The sequence below is a fragment of the Harpia harpyja genome, chromosome 1 (genome assembly GCF_026419915.1).
Source record: "Harpia harpyja isolate bHarHar1 chromosome 1, bHarHar1 primary haplotype, whole genome shotgun sequence".
In the NCBI taxonomy this organism is placed as follows: domain Eukaryota; kingdom Metazoa; phylum Chordata; class Aves; order Accipitriformes; family Accipitridae; genus Harpia; species Harpia harpyja.
The window spans coordinates 13483889-13500068 of NC_068940.1; the positions used below are offsets into that span (position 1 = coordinate 13483889).

The window sequence follows — 16180 nt, forward strand, 5'->3', positions numbered from 1 at the left end:
TTGTTGGTGAGGTATTTTTTTTTCCTTTTCTTTTTTTTTTTTTCCTTGTTTTCCCCTGGTCTGAATATCTTAATTTGTCTGAAAGTATCCCTCTTCCTGGTAAAATACTAGTTTCAACAGTAAATGCTTATTTGGGAAAGGGTCCGAGGTTGAGGGCGGGTTAGAGAGAGAGCAGTTGAATGCTCAATCCCGGGTGGGTCAGTGATGAGGTGTTTGCCTGCAAGGTGGGAGCCGCAGTCGGGCAGTCTCTACTCTGTCTCAGTATTTATGCAGACTGGAGGAAGACCAGCAGGAGAAGCGGAGGCACCCCACGGTAGCTGGCACCAGGGTAGGTAGCTCTGTTTTCTCTGATGTGGGCTACAGCAGGGCGACAGTGTGTTTCTAACATCATAGGTGAGTGCCTGAGCCGTGGGGCCGTTGGCAGCTTTTTTTTAGGGAAGATGAAAACGCTTTTTTTGAAAGGTTTGAACTTCATTCAGATGTGGGAGGGGAACATATTTGTGGAGGGGTGAAGCAGATCCACCCAAGCCTGCTCACACCTGGTAGTTAGGAAGACGAAGGGTGCTGGTCTGCAATTCAGGTCTGTAACATCAAGCACAACCCAGCTAATACACAGTCTGTGGACCCATGCAGATGAGTTAATTCGCGTTTACAACATTTCAGAGAATTTCCATGCAAATCTACCTGACTGTAGTATACACCGGTCAAAGCAGCATACACGTCTGCCTGCCTTATATGCCTGCTGGTATGCTCTGCTCCGCTGTCAGATGAGGGAGCGAGCTGTACCAGGGTGAGGTGGTTGTGGTGCTGACAAAAACAGGCAAAATGAGGGACTGTCAAGCAATAGAAAGGCTTATGCAACCAGGCTACTTTTGTGGGACAACCATCAAGTAAACCGTGTTGCTCTGGAGACAATCTGTTTTATTTAGAGCTGTAATTGGAGGAGAGCTGACAGCTTCAAAGTCACACTTTTGTCTGGAAAGTTTGTATGGGATCATATCTTGTTGGTAACAAATAATAAGGACTGATACAGCCTGAAACTGTGGATGTTGTCCCTACACTGTGCATGTCTCACAACTTTTTCTGTGTGTTTGCCTTTTGAATAGGGAGATGGAGATGTACTTAGAGTTTAGCACTTACAATTTTAGTATATTGAAGTGGTTTCTCACAGAGTGCTTCGCAGATTTTTAGTTTTGATTTTTATTTAAATGGTTTTGATTTATTGGGTCTTTTTCTCCTCCAGCTTTTTGTATTTTTTTTACCAGTGAAGCTTGTTAAATTTAATAGTCTCTTAGGTATTTCGTTTTCATACATGTATTCTGTTCCTTGGAAAATCTGCCCAAATGCAGAGGTGAAACGATGATTGGGTTAGAAAAAGTAGGTTACAAAGATCAGAAATAAAAGGGCTGCTAGAAGGATGCAAGATATGGGGTTTACTTCTCCTCATATTCCCTGTATGTACATGTAATCTATGTGATATTTTCCTGAGTCTGCCAGAGGAGAGGGAAGTTACAGATGTCCTGCGGGTTATACATATGAAATATGGTATTATAGCTGAAGATCCCCACACCAAGCAATTCAAAATTAGAAGCATTGTAATGCACCATTCTGGACACCAGACAGCAAAATTTCCATTTTAATCCCTTCTGCAGCACTGTGATAATTCAGTGATTAAAAAAAAATAAAATAAATCCCAAAAGGTTGTTTTGCACTTGAAGAACATGATACTGAGCAATCTTCCTTGGGCCACTCACTGGGGCTTACATTCAGAGAAATACAAGACTGCCCTCAAAGCCTTTTGTTTAGCTCATGTTTAGTCTTTTGCTCTTATCTGTGGGTTGTGGGTTTTGGTTTTCTTGATTTTTATTTTGCTTTTTATTGACGGAAAAAAGGATGAATCATGGTTCTTGGAAGCAGAAAACAGGCTGTTTGATTATCGCTGCTGGGAATGCTGTGTAGTGAAACTGTGGGTGAGGGAGTAGGTGGTTCTACTTCTGCTTGTCTGGCAACTCCTAAATGTGATCATAAACAGCTGAATTTGTGTCAGGCTTGCAACTCTGCTTGTAACTACACCCACCTGAGTTTGGGGTACATGCTTTATCATCAGTGTGAGTTAAAAGACATTTCTGGGAGGCATGATATCTGAGGTTGTTCCACATCTTCTTGAGTGGCTGCTTCTGGCTGCTGAAGTGCGTGTGCACATGGAAGCGTGCTTTTGTCTGTGCTCACAATCTGTTTACTTTGTTTCTAGGGCTCATCACAATAAAAGAAGCCCATGATATAGAAGCCAGACTTAATGAAGTGGAAAAGCTTCTGAAGACTATTATAAACATGCCCTGGAAGGTGAGTAAGCCAAGTTCCACATTTAGCCCAGCCTGACTCCTCCTTGATGGTGACATGCACTCTCATGCAGATCAGAAAGGGATGGGCTTTGCCAAACTCTAAAAGCAGCAGCAATTTATTCAGTATCTTGGAGAAGTGCTGAGTGCCAGAACGATGTAATGACGTCTCCAGGCTGTTGCTTGTAATAAGTATTTCTGTTGTACTACGAAGGGGTGGAAATGGAGAAGAGGGACAAAGCAAACTACTGGTAAAAACAGATGTCTTGTTTCTTTTTTTAAGTATTCAAGATCTGAAGTCGTCCTCACGTTCTTTGAGAGATCTCCTTTGGACCAAGTTCTAAAAAATGACAACGTCCATAAGATTCAGCCAAGCTTTCAAAGTCCAGTTAAAATATCGGGTAAGAGTTGTTAGCTTGCTACATTTGACACAAGAATTACAAAATGAAAATTACTTTATTTGCTGTTGCCCTTATTCTTTCTCCATCAGCAATTCAGCAGATAGTTCTCCATAGTCTGCTTATAATATAGAACATAGAATTAGCCTTGACATAATATGCAACATGCATTCAGGCAGTAAAGTGGCAGGTGAAATTGGAGGCTGGTAAATGCAAAGAAGTGGATGTGAGGAAAATACAGTCCTCACTATCGTCACATATGATAGTGCTATTACCACTTAGGAAGGAGATTTTGAGGGTATTGATACAGTTCTGTGAAAATGTAAGCTCAGTGCCCAGCGGTGAGCAAAACCAGCAGTGAGAATATTAGATATTTTTAGGAAAGGAGGGGAGAAGAAAGGAGCACCACCCTGTCTTGAATGCAGTGTGCGCAATTCTGGTTTCTCCATCTCAGAAAGGATATAATAGAATTTAAAAGCATACAAATAAAGGACAAGGATTCAAATTGTTGAACAGCTTCTCTAAGCAGAAGGTTAAATAAAGAAGGACACTTAACTTTGAGAAGAGATGACAGATTGGGGAATATGATGGAAGTCTACAAAGCTGTGAATAGAAGAAGGTCAATTACCCTGTACTTCTCATGAAACAAGAACTATAGGTTATCCAATAACGTTGACAGACAACACATTTTAAACAAACAAAAGAAAGGTTATAATATTGTTTTGTTTCCATACGGAGCACAGTTAAGGAGTGGAACTCATTGTCATACGATATGGTGGAACTGAAAGCATAAATGACTTCAAAAAGGAATTAGACAAGCAGGTGGAGGAAAAGTACATTGAGACCTGTTACAGGTGGAGACATAGGAAGTTTCTAAACCACAGATTGCTAGTGGCTAAATGGAGAGCAGTATTACTCTATCCTTGCCTATTCTTTCAGCCTTTCCCCTCTGCATCTGCTACTGACTGTTGTTAAAAGGTTTGTGGACTTTTGGTGTGTCTGGCTTTGTGTTTCTATACTGAAATAGCTCGTGTGAGCCTAATGGCAACTGCTGTTCTTGTGTTGCCAGAAGAGTTTATTTCAGAGAGTGAAACAAAAGTGAAATACTACATAGTCCTCCAAGGTGCATAAAGTGTTTAGCATGAAACTGGTACCAGTTTTCTGAGGTACTAACAGTGTATCAGTTAATGGCCAGTCAGCATGTCAATATGCTAAAAGTGTAAACAGTGTGTCTTATGGATCGATCTTATACACAGGGTAGATTTTTTGTAACTGATCCTGAGCTCTGGTTCTAAGCGAACTAGTCCTCTGTTAAATAAATATTCTTTTAATTAAATGGTAGATGGTTTACGAGGCCACCAGTAACTCTTTAGAAGTGTACCATGTAACGCGGAGCCTCAGTGAGAAGCGTGGTCTTGCCAGCCCAGCTGGTCTGGTGCCTTCTTGGAGGGCCCCCGAGCCCAGGCTGCGGTGCAGCACAGGGACTGTAAAGAGTCCCCGGGGCCACACTGCAAAGGAGGGTGATGCAGGTCTGGCTCCCTGGGAGCAAGAGATGGGAGTCAACATGTGTGTCTCACACCCCATCTGTGGCTAGGGAGGTTTGGATGATGTCTCGAGTCCATGCGGAAACCTCAGGTAAAATTCCTGCGAAGCGGGTCCATTATGAAATGAAGGATCCTCAAACTATATGCTGTAAAAATTTTTCAAAGTGTGGCTGCTGTCAGTGATACCTTGTTCTTTTTCCAACAGGCAAATATCAAGAATAAATGTCTTTGGAATTGCACTGTTTAGAAACTGCAGTGTTGCTCTGGCTTGGGACTTTTTGCTGTTTGGAAGGGTTTTCTATAATTTTTGTGAGAGTTTGTGCCCCCTTAGGGTACACATACTCTGTGTGTACATGACTGAATATGTCACACAGTGGGTACAACAAAGAGATGGGCAAGATGAACGTAAATTCAGAGTGAGGGTGCCTGGCTGATGGACAAAGACTAGCAGCAAAGGGAACCCTCCTGCCAGCCTCTATGTAGAGGAGCTGTGGAAACCACATTAGCTGAATAATAACATGTTTTGTTTTGATTCTAAATTAATTTTGGTAGAGATGAGTCATACCTAATTAATTGGAGGAAGATTTTCCTACCTATGCAGCTATCCAAAAGCATCTTGTGGTAATTAGTTTTATCATTTAAGTGATTGCAGCAAAGAATTCAAGAACATAGGTGGAAATTTGATGGTAATTGGCATTTTCCTCGTCTGAATGTTGCACACTGGCAATGGTTTCAGTGTCTGGCAGCATTGTCAGTAGATGGCAGTAAATGTTAACGTCTAAAGCAGTTCACACAGCAATGAGACGCTGTAACTCTTAGGTCATGTCAAGGACACTAGGAAAACACTGTGGCATTCATGTTAGTCGTAGTGCAGCTTTCTACATGGCTTGCAGAGTCAGAAAAGTAAGCAAAAATGTTTTATATTCTCTGAAAAAACAAACTGTCCCCACGTGGTCCTGTTCAGAGTGGAAGGTGATGGGGAAGAGGGAAAGGGCCGCCCTCTTAGATGAAAGCTGAATTTGAATTTATGGTATAAATCTGATTCTGCAGTACAATGTTGGTTCAAGATGAGTCACGACTGAAGTGTGATTCTGCTGGAATTCAGTGTTTTTACCACCCCCAAATGTATTCTGCTAAAGTGAGTTGCAGTAAAATATAGACTGAAAGTCAAAGTTGAGTTTCTCAAGAAAAATATGGAAGTGAGTTCTGGCTTTACCTTAATGTAGGAACTTGTAAATGTACACTTTAAAAAACTACCTCCCTTCTTTCTCCTGTCTCATCTCCTGCTCGTTACTTGAACTGTATGTATAGTTGAAATTTGTTTGAGGATTCCCTGTATGTATGTTTTGTGCCTACCATATTTTCTGCCGCAGACTAATTTCCTTTTGCTTGTGCTGATAATGCAAGGCTGTAACACAGGGTCCTCGTGCCTTGAGGCATATCATGAGTCATCCCACTTAAGTCAATGCAGAATTATATAGAGATGTATGTTCATTTTGTGGTCGCCCTAGCTTCATCTAAGATTGTGTGACTGAAAGAAGTCCTTGCGATTTGCCTAGTTTGCCTTTCCGTGTAGCACAGACATGGATTAACTTCTCATTCACATCAAATACTATTCTTTAATTATAAATTCTCCCTATGGTAGTAAGTCAGTGGAATTGGGTGTAAATTTTAGCTATTCTGGATTGGAGGCTTCTTACACAGTGAGAAACAAATAAGCAGAGTTGAAGGCAGTGTAGAAGATGGTATTGCTTCACGTGACTTGAAGATGGTGGTTGAATTAACTTGGAAGCTCACTCTTCATTTTCTTTTTCCTGTCTTTTTGATTTTTACTTAACTGGCTTAAGCCTGGGACTGTCTAGGAAAAATACAATTATGTTTTACTAGTGGTAGGTTGCAATATATGGATGGGCTGCCATTCTGCTCAGGGTGATGGCAATTTTGCCATTTACTGGCAGTAACAGGGCTGAAACGTGGGCCTTGCTTCAAATGCTCTGTGTCATGAATTGATTATATGAATAAAACTGCTTAAGCACTGGCAGTTTGCAGACGTAAGAAGCTATGAAACCAACTCTTCATTCGTGCTTTCATGTGCAGATTTTCAATGTCACGCACACATCTCAGTTCATAACCATGTCAATTACATACGATATGCAGTGGTTTTCCAGCTTTTTTTGGATTTTCATCTTGTTTTCTTTCTTCTCCCGACAGAAATCATGCGATCAAATGGATTTTGTTTAGCCAACACTGAAACAATAGTCATTGACCACAGTATACCCAATGGAAAAGAGAAGCACCTGGACGTAGATTCAGCAGAACACTTGTAAGTGTTGTGTGTGAATGAGTAATGCTGTCAGCTTTGGATAAACTGTAGCTTTCCTGCCCCCCCTAGCAAAATGTTATCCTCTGTCTAGGAGCAAGACTAGTACAGCTGCCATTCTGACTTGTTAAGGATTACTGGGCCTGATTGCTTACACTTCACAGGTCTTCCTATTAAAATGGATAGAATGGCTGTCGGTGAGAATGATTGACCCCAAGGAGCTTAGTGCTCTGTGGAAGAAAAAAAGCTGTGGTTGTCATGGGGGTCCTGCCAGGTGAGAATAGAAGAGTTTTTTCTTTCTCTCATGACTGTGATGAAAGCTGGTTTGAGCCCAAATGTGGAAACTCAAACATCCTTACAAATGGAATATCCTACTATAAATGGTATGCTTTATTTGGGAAGCAAAACACCACCCTCGGAGGGGAACACGCCCCTGAACGTAATCGAAGGAAGCTCAGCAGCTGCTTAGGTGCTGTGGCATGCTGGGTCTTGGTGAAGCATGTGCATTTCATTAGGGGAGAGGGAAGTTAGACTAGTCTAATTTGTAAATTCTGCCTCCTAATGCATGTAGGTATTCTGGGGTCAGAGACCTGTAACCAGGAGGCCTTTCATGTATGTCTTAAGTCAGCGACTGTATTGACAGATGGGTGTTGATGGAAATCTGCTCCTACAGATTTCTGTCTTGGCAAGTGATTGATATTTCAATGAGCTTCAGGTAGTGAAGCATTTAAATATTTTTAATGAGAAACATTGACCCAGTTTTTCATTAGAGCAGTCAAAATGATGGAAACAGAATACTAAAAGCATTATGGAGACTTTATCTTTGAATGCAGTACTCTGTCTTCCCACATTTGAAATGTGGTTATTGCCAGCCTGTGGAAAGGTTTAGAGCTTGACAAGATTTTGTCAGGGGCTGGAGTGTATCTCTGGCTCCAGAGTAATTTCTATTAACTTACCACTTAGTGTTTTGAACCTTGACCTTGCTAACAGCATTTAAGCTTGTAAGCTTGTATTAATGAGGCTGAAGCGACACACTGGAGGTGATTCTGTAAGGCCAATGTCTGGAAACTAAAGTTGTCATAGTTCATAGTGGATCACTCTTTAGTACGGACAGTGACAAATCAATAGGAGCAAATTACTAAAGAAAGCCTTTTCCTGCATTATTTTGATAATTTGAAAAACATTGATTAAAAAAATGTTAAAATCTATCTTCAATTTTAAAAATGTACTGGAGCCCAAGCAAAACTTACTGGTCTGGGATCAGAAACTGCCACCATCTAACTGTCATCCCATTGAAGTCAGAGACTGTTAAGGCCAGAAAATACAAATATGATAAAAACTGTATGGTAGGCATGGTTTCCCAGAAACTATGGTGGAAGAAATAAATCTAGGATAACAGCCTGCTGTGCATTTGTATTTTAACTTCCATGAAGAAAGTTAAATGAAGAGTCAAGAAGTTAATAAATTTCAAATGTCTGTTTTACATAGTACCCTAAATTTGCCCATCCTATAGCTGTATTTTATAGCTGAAAGGTAATAGCTAGGAGATAATGGCACTTGTGTAGCACAGCTGTTTTGTAAAAATTGATCTTTTTTTAAAAGCATTTCTATACTGTTGCTTTAAATGTAGGTTAGTAGCCCAGAAAGGATGCTTTAAAATCTTTCAAAATCCTATGCAGTTCCTTTTTGGTCTCTGTAAAATTGGATTAATGGGGTTGGTGTTTTCTATTCTGAAATCAGAGTTAATTCCTTGTGGACTTGTATATCCTCAGATGGGAACTTTTTTCCTTTCAGCAGCATTAAACTCTGTATGACTTCTGGATTTTGGCTGCTGATGTACTTGAATCAGACATTTTGTGAAGAAAACTTGTATTTTTTGGATAGAAGCACTTGGAGCTTCAGCAGGTAGCATTCATTCCCCGAGGTCCCACTGCACTGGTTAGCTGTTGTAGCCTGCAGTGCTACCTACCCAGTGATCCACCAGCTGAAAAGACTCATACTTGTTGCAAAAGAAACTATAGCGTTTTTGCAAGTTGGAGTTGCTTACTCTGAAGTAGTTGCTTTCTGCTTCCTTCATTTTCTCTCTAATTCGAGCTGGCAGTACACCATACTATTGCAAAATGTGGTGAACCAAGTGTCCTCAGCATCCATGTGGCATAAATAGTCCTTTTATACATGGTTCTTGGAGTACTCTGCAGTCCTTTTGAAAGGAAAGGTGGTAAATAAATGCATTCTAGCTTATGCTTTGGTTTTATTACAGAGGTGCCTTCCCCTGCCAGGACTGTTTGCACTGCAGTCTTTTAGGCCAGCAGCAGAAGCTGTGGCATTGGACCTGCTGCCTTTTTGGCAAATTCACTCCAGTACTAGATGTGCGTTTTCTGGACAGTGCTACCATTGTCACAAGCATCTTGTGGTCCATGGGAGAGACTTTCTACAGGCAGTGATGCAAAAGCAGCACAGAGATGGTGAAATTAGATACAGAATTTTTCCAGGAAAACAAAATCCTGCTCTTGACAGGAAAAGAAAATGCTTTGCCTGTGCTTTTTAGTCTTAGATGGGAGGAGATCTGTTCAGGTACTGCTTGTACATAAGGTGATGAGAGGAGCTGGGCTGTTGCCTCACGCCATGTTCACACTGGGGTTACTCCTGTGAGTTAACGAGAAGCATCATAGAATCATTTAGGTTGGAAAAGACCTCTAAGATCATCGAGTCCAACCTAACTGAGTAAATCTAACACTGCCAAGTCCACCACTAAACTATGTCCCTAAGCACCACATCTAGACATCTTTTAAATACCTCCAGGGATGGTGACTCAACCACTTTTCCGGGCAGCCTGTTCTACTGCTTGGCACCTTTTCCATGAAGAAATTTTTCCTAATATCCAATCTAAACTGTCTCATATTCAGCTGGCAGTTGACCAATGCCGCCAGGTCCTTTTCCACCAGACAGCTTTCCAGCCACTCCTCCCCAAGCCTGTAGCGCTGCATGGGGTTGTTGTGACCCAAGTGCAGGACCCGGCACTTGGCCTTGTTAAACCTCATACAATTGGCCTCAGCCCATCGATCCAGCCTGTCCAGATCCCTCTGTAGAGCCTTCCTACACCCCAGCAGATCAACCCTCCCTCCCAACTTGGTGTCATCTGCAAACTTACTGAAGGTGCACTTGATCTCATCCAGATCATTGATAGATATTAAACAGAACTGACCCCCATACTGAGCCCCAGGGAACACCACTTGTGACTGGTCACCAACTGGATTTAACTCCATTCACCACCACTCTTTGGGCCCAGCCATCCAGCCAGTTTTTTACCTAGCGAAGAGTATGCCTGTCCAAGGCATCAGCTTCTATGTACCTTGTTTGCCTCTTCTTCTGGCGAATGTGAGCAGAAACTCTAATGCGTTAACAGAGGTTAAAATGATAAAGAAGGTTGTCTTACAGCACAAGAAGTAGGCCCTTGTGAAGGATGGTGTGTCTGTCAAGGTACTTTGAGGGAAAAATAGCAAGGGCGGCAGTTTGGGCATTTAGGAATCTGCATGTCCATAGTAGTTTGCAGCGTTTATTTTGGAAAAAAGACCTGTTGGTAACAGCACAAAAGCAGTTTGACTGTTGGGTGTCCTATACAGCTGCTAGCTGTGGTAAACAGTCCTGGTTTATTGGGTTTGGTTTTGTATGAGCACTCTAGAGCACTGCTTTGCAGACTTCTGTGCCCATGTTTCCTTTTTAGTGGCAAGGAAAGCTTTCTGTGTAACCACAGCGTGTGAATGCCACTGCTTTGTACCTCACATACTGCTTGTAGTACACTATCAGTGAGGCTGAAGAACCACAAAATCTGTGGGGCCTTCCAGTTGTAAAAATCTAGTTTTATACAATTTACAAGAGAAGGAGAGCAGAATCTGAATAGCCTTCTTGACTCCTCTTCTGCTTCATTCTGTCTGTCCCACTGGTATTTCATAATCTGTTGTTTCTGGATCCCTAGCAGTCTGTAAGACAGCACAATGTGATCTGTGAAGTGTTTGCAAGATACCAAGTCAACTCCCTTCTGCACATGTTCCCACACATGCAGGCAAGCAAACAGCCTGGAGGGAGTAGAGGAATGAGGGTAATAAACATTCAAAGTTCAGTCTCATTTCTGTTTCGTTGTAAGTAAAGAGCATAGCAACAGCACTGCGGGAGAAAACCCATGAGTTTCTGCTCAAAAAATGTTGTGGTCCTCAGTTAAAAAAGAGGTGAGAAGGACCAGGTAGGAGTGTGGAAAAGACAGAGCTGTGTCCATACATTGCAGGATGTATAGACCATGCTATCCAATAATCTGTGATGCTTCTAAAGAAAGTTTTGGGGAGAGATGGGAGTGGGAGATTTATCTGTTTGTTTACCCTACCACGCTTATTCAGGTACTCTGAAATACCTGACTCTTAGGGCTCTCTAGGGTGAGGTTAGAGGGATGTCTGCAGTTGCCTCACTTAACTAAAGAAGTCTAAGTAGTTCATGTGTAGGTGAGATGCAGTTTTAAACCAAATTATTTTCTAGCTTCATCTGTTTATCTGCTATTCAGAGAGCTGAACTATGCCAGCCTAAAAAGTTGATAAAGACACGTCCTATAGTCAAGAGCTAGGTTAGGATTTCTTTTTCCCTCTTGTGCAATTTTTCAGTTTCTATTTCTTTTTTTTCTCACTCTATCAGAATGAATGCAAGTTCTTCCAAAATATTAAAGAAAGAGTGTGAGAAAAAGAAACTTGATAGTTCTTCAAGTCCCTTGCTTGAACTGAAATGAGATTCAATCCTTGGCCTGCAGCGACTGCCTTTAACTGCTAGGCTGTCTGGAAAGAAGTAAAATGTTTTCTTACAGCAGAAATTCAAGCCTCATTGGAACAAGAATGTATGTAACTGAAGAAAGTGTAGATTTTAACAAGCTGATGCCTTCTCGTTGAGAGTCGGCGTGAGACAGCAGGTAGTTCTTGCAAAAGCTCGGGTTATAACACAGGAGTTAGAAGTGGGAAGGAAAATACCAGAACAAATGAAACTAAATTTAGGAATCTCTTTATACTCAGATATTCTCGTCTTGTCAAAACCTAAATCTTGTGCCATGGGGAGGACTCCAGAGAAAGGACACTGTAGTCATTGTTTTCTATTTCTGTTGGACATTTGGCCTCATACAAAAGGCAAACCCGGAGAAGGTACCTGTGAAGTGAAAGGGTGAGAGTCCAAGTTCAGATGGGAAACAAAGGCAGTTTCCTCTCCACTTTTGTGTGGGAACTGAGGCATTTGGTGTTGCTGCCACATGCTGTGAGAACAAAATGGAAGGATGTGGACCTCAGCTGCATGATTCAGTCTTCCAGAGCTCACTTGCTGCTTCCTTCCTTCCTCACTAGCAGCTTTGAAAGTCAGCGGTAACGATGATTTGCTCGCACTCACCATGGTTCTCATTGGCCTGTGGTTTATTCATATACACATGAGTGTGGGGAGGAGGACGTGTGGATGGGATCAGCTCTGAGTACTTTCTGTGAAGATTTTCCATATCACAGTGAAAGCTCTTCTAGACTCATAAAAATGTCTTTGTAGAGGTATCCAGAACTGCCTGACAAGAAAGGCTGTGTCCCACCAAATCATTCATTTATTAGTAGGAGGGGAGGCCTGGGGCCTGAAAAAAAACAAAAAAAATGTTTTTGATCCGGCTCATCTTAAATGCAGTGTGGTAGCCAGGTGTCTTGGGATATGAAGTTCAGGTATTATAATGACAAGTGCTGTGAAGAGACAGTGTCATACTGGAGAGGAGGCATGGAAGTCCCTTTTACTGAAGACTGCTATCTAAAGAAATGAGAACTTGCTCTCCTAGTATGCTGCACAGCTGTGTTTTAGCAGTTCTAAAAGGGAATAGCCATCCAGGTGTACTGAAAGCAGAATCTTCAGCCCATTCATTTCCATAGGTTATAAAGAAACAGGCTTTCTGTTTATTTAAGGACATGGAGAGCAACGGTTTCCATTTACTCTCAACTCTGCCTAGGAAGCGTTGAATCTTGGTTTATGAAAGTGACAGTAGATGCCATTGCTGGTGTCTCCAGTAGGTTATGCTAGCATAATGATACATAGGCTGATGTCAGAGAAACTAGCTTCATGATTCATAGTTGATCTGCATGGACATTCCTTGACAACTTCTAGTATGAATTCAAATTTCAGGCTGCCAAGAGAGGGAGAGAGGTACTGACGCTTTGGAAAAAGAGTTGGGACTCTAGATCTTTGTCTTGCAAACTAAGCTTCACAAACCTAAGCTGCAAACCAGCATTAGAAACAGTTCTAATGCAACACTGCTCTAGTGTGAAGCAAGTCCACATATTACATTTACTCAGAACTTTAACTTGCAGTACTAGTGGAAGCATTCTTGCCTGCAGCCCTTTTTCCAAGTAATCCCCTCACATCTTTTCTCAAAATTTACAGGGGTCAGTCTTCAGATATCCTAGCCTTCTTTCTTTTCCTCAGTACTTTTCTTCCAATTCCTTTGACTTTGATTTCCTAAATGAACATTAATGACTTAATGTCTTTTGGTGTTTTTTGTTGTTTTTTTTTTATTTCTCCTTAGGTTCGAAAGTGTTAGTGACTTTACCTCAGAGCTAGAAGACAGTGATGATCCAACAGCTTATGTCACCAATTTGACATACTACCACCTGGTCCCATTTGAGACTGATATTCTGGACTGAGGCTGCTCAGTGATGCAGTCGGCCAGCATCCAGCCGACCTCTTCGTCCATAGGCTCTGCTATCTCCAGCATTGCATCTCTGTGAATAAGGCTGTGTGGGCAAGACCAACAGCAGAGAAGTTGCAGCAAGTATACCACAAAGCTGGTTTTGTAGTCTGGCCTTCCGCTGGGTGTTATGGAGACATCTTGTAAGGAGGTGACTGCTTTGCTGTTGACAACAAATTCATTTTCTGTGAAAGCAAGGCAGCAGAGGCCTCTTGGGGCTCAAGGAAATCTCTGCTATGTCTGTGGGAATTGCCACTCTGACGCAGCCATCGGAAACTTGTGCTGTAGCCCATGCTCTTTGGCTTGCAGTGCAAGCTGAGGCTTCCTCTTTTAGGATACCACCAGAAACTTCCCCAGATGGTGTGACCACACTTTTTATGCCATGTAAGTGAGAAGGTGAGCAAACCAGCTGAATTTTGTCGGTTCCCTCTGCAGTTGCTTAATGGAGGTCTTGTGAGTCACTTTTTGCTCAGCTACCAGATGACTGGTGCCTTACACGAGATATCAGAAATACCACTGAGTGCCTCCAGGAAACAAAACACATGAACTGACAGCTTTACTTCTTTTAATCATGAGTTTTTACATAATCACTGAAGAGGCGACTGCTCTTTCCTGTAATAGTAAAGCAGACAGCAGCTGGTATTGCAATGGATTGTGCATGATGTTTGGGTACCCGTGTGATTTCAGAGATCTGGAAAGCTCGCGGGAAAGCTGAGCTGCCCTGCTAAGAAGGGTCAAGGCTATGGCAGGGACTTGGATACGATTTTTTTTTCACGTGGACCAGCAAATGTGAATGGTGCTTAGAGTTGTTTACATCAGAGAGATAATTCCCTATGCATATTTCTCTCCAGAGGATGGGGAGGAAGATAATGAGATTTATGTTCTGTTTGGACTGAAAAAGAATGATAAGCTACAGTGTGTCTACAGTGGTAGGAAAAACACTCTCTCTACTGCCAGCCTGGCTCAAGGGTTCTGTCTAGCTTTCCAAGATCTGCCTGCAGGGCCAGGTGCAGGCCTCGTTGTCATGTAATGCCATGGATTTCGGTGGAGGTAGGATAGTGGGAGCAAGAGTGGGATTGGACCATGCAGCCTCTTGACTGCTGAGAAGTGCAACATTAAAATCTCCTCGGGCTCTCTCTCTTGCAGAGCGCTCTGAAATCCCGGCTCTCACTGTGAGTGCTCAACACTCGCCAATGTGACCTTTCATTCAGCTTTTTGCAATCTGTTTGCAAACATGAATTTGAAGGGATCAAAATGGGAAGGAATGCATTTTGGACTTGTTTCTTGGTAAAGGGGCTTGCTTGGTCCTGAAGAAGTTGATACAACTCCCTTCTGCAGACTTTTCTATCTACAGAATAACAGTCAAACAGAATTTGCTAATGTAAATAATAAATTATTGAGAATCCTAATTCTTTTACACAGTATGTTTTTAAAATATATTTTAATTAAATAAAATATAACTCACCTTCAGTACACTTCTGCAGCTTAAAAAAGTGGCTTCTTTTTTTTTTTTTTTTTTCGTTTGAGGATTCTTTCCCAGCCATGTAAAATTGTCTTTCTTTTTCTATTAGTTTTGGAAATATGCTGACTTTTGGCAAGTCTTTCTGTGCTCCATGTGTTGCCCATACTGTAGATATGGTGTATACCATGTGAAACCTCTCTGCCTAACTCTTGATCTTGTGTCTAGGTGTATGTGGTTTAATGCCACTAAGTTTGGTGGAGGAATTCTGCATTTTCAAGACAGTAACTGAAATCGAATCTGACAGTTATTCTTTTGAAGATAAAGCAGCTTCTGGAATAGAAAGGGATATGTTCTCACTCACGCAAAGGCTTTCTGAGCAGCCTCTTGAACTAGAATTGGGAAGGTTTTTTGTTTGTTTGTTTGCTTTACTTTTTGATTAGTTTTAACTCTTCGTTCAGTGCTTTTAGTTAACTTTGATGAGGTAGAAATAACATCTAGTAAACATGTGCATTGGACTGGGAATTGGAACATTTGATTTCAATTCCGGGCCCTGCTGTCAGCCTACCATGTTGCTTTGGGTAATTCAACTTCATCTCCCTATCCCTGATTTTTCCTTGAGTAATATTTTGAAAAGCACCAAGTGTCATTGGCTTTTGATGCATTATTGTCCCTGATTCATTTGAATTTTCCTATGAATTTTTAACCACATGATAACTACTTATCTTTTTTAAAGCACTTTAAAATACATGGATTAAAAATTAAATAGAGAACTATTGCTAATTTTTAAAATGTACAACCACATTCCTCATATGAAAACCAGCTAAGCTACATGCACAGGAAGGGGGAGTCTAATGCATAGAAACTAATCTACAAACAGAAGTTGCACCCATTTTACTTGGACTTTTCAAAAGCCATTTTGATTAAGTATTTTCCAGACATGATGTCATACGATTTATTTCTCTTAGCTGAAATATGTTTATTTGATAAATCAAAGGAATGCAAATGACTATGTGTATTACTTTGTCCATAGAGTCAATTTAAAAACCATTCTTTGGTTAAATCACTGCAACTTTCTTATGTGGATCAGGTCTCTAGAACTGTGAGAGGTTCAGAGTATGAATTATGCATATGGTCAATTCATATGTACAGGTACCTTACTGTTGATCAAAAAAAAATCTTAGTTTGAACACATGATTGAAAAAGAACATAGAAAGGTTTATTTTTTTTTTCTTTTTCTTTTCAACCAGCTTTAGTTAGACTAGTAACATCCTGCAAGACGATAGTCTAAACTCATTATCCAGATATCATTCCATTAAATTTTGTCTTTTGATGTAGCAGAATGGTCAACTTTTCCAACTGTGCTTCAGTTTCCATTCTGTTT

At 41.2% G+C, this 16180-nt stretch overlaps 1 protein-coding gene across 3 annotated transcripts in view; it reads left to right on the forward strand.

Moving 5' to 3' along the window:
* PXDC1 (PX domain containing 1) overlaps positions 1 to 14812 on the forward strand; it is a 28628-nt gene extending 13816 nt beyond the window's left edge. For 2 of the 3 annotated variants that reach the window (XM_052780047.1, XM_052780038.1), the window contains exons 2-5: positions 2252 to 2343; positions 2623 to 2740; positions 6493 to 6604; positions 13176 to 14812. In XM_052780047.1, coding sequence (XP_052636007.1) covers positions 2252 to 2343; positions 2623 to 2740; positions 6493 to 6604; positions 13176 to 13293 — 440 coding nt within the window. In that variant the 3' untranslated portion in view covers positions 13294 to 14812. Of the gene's footprint in view, positions 1 to 112; positions 329 to 2251; positions 2344 to 2622; positions 2741 to 6492; positions 6605 to 13175 lie in introns of those variants that run through there. The other variant, XM_052780057.1, reaches the window with a different exon arrangement.
* Positions 14813 to 16180: the final 1368 nt, after the last annotated feature.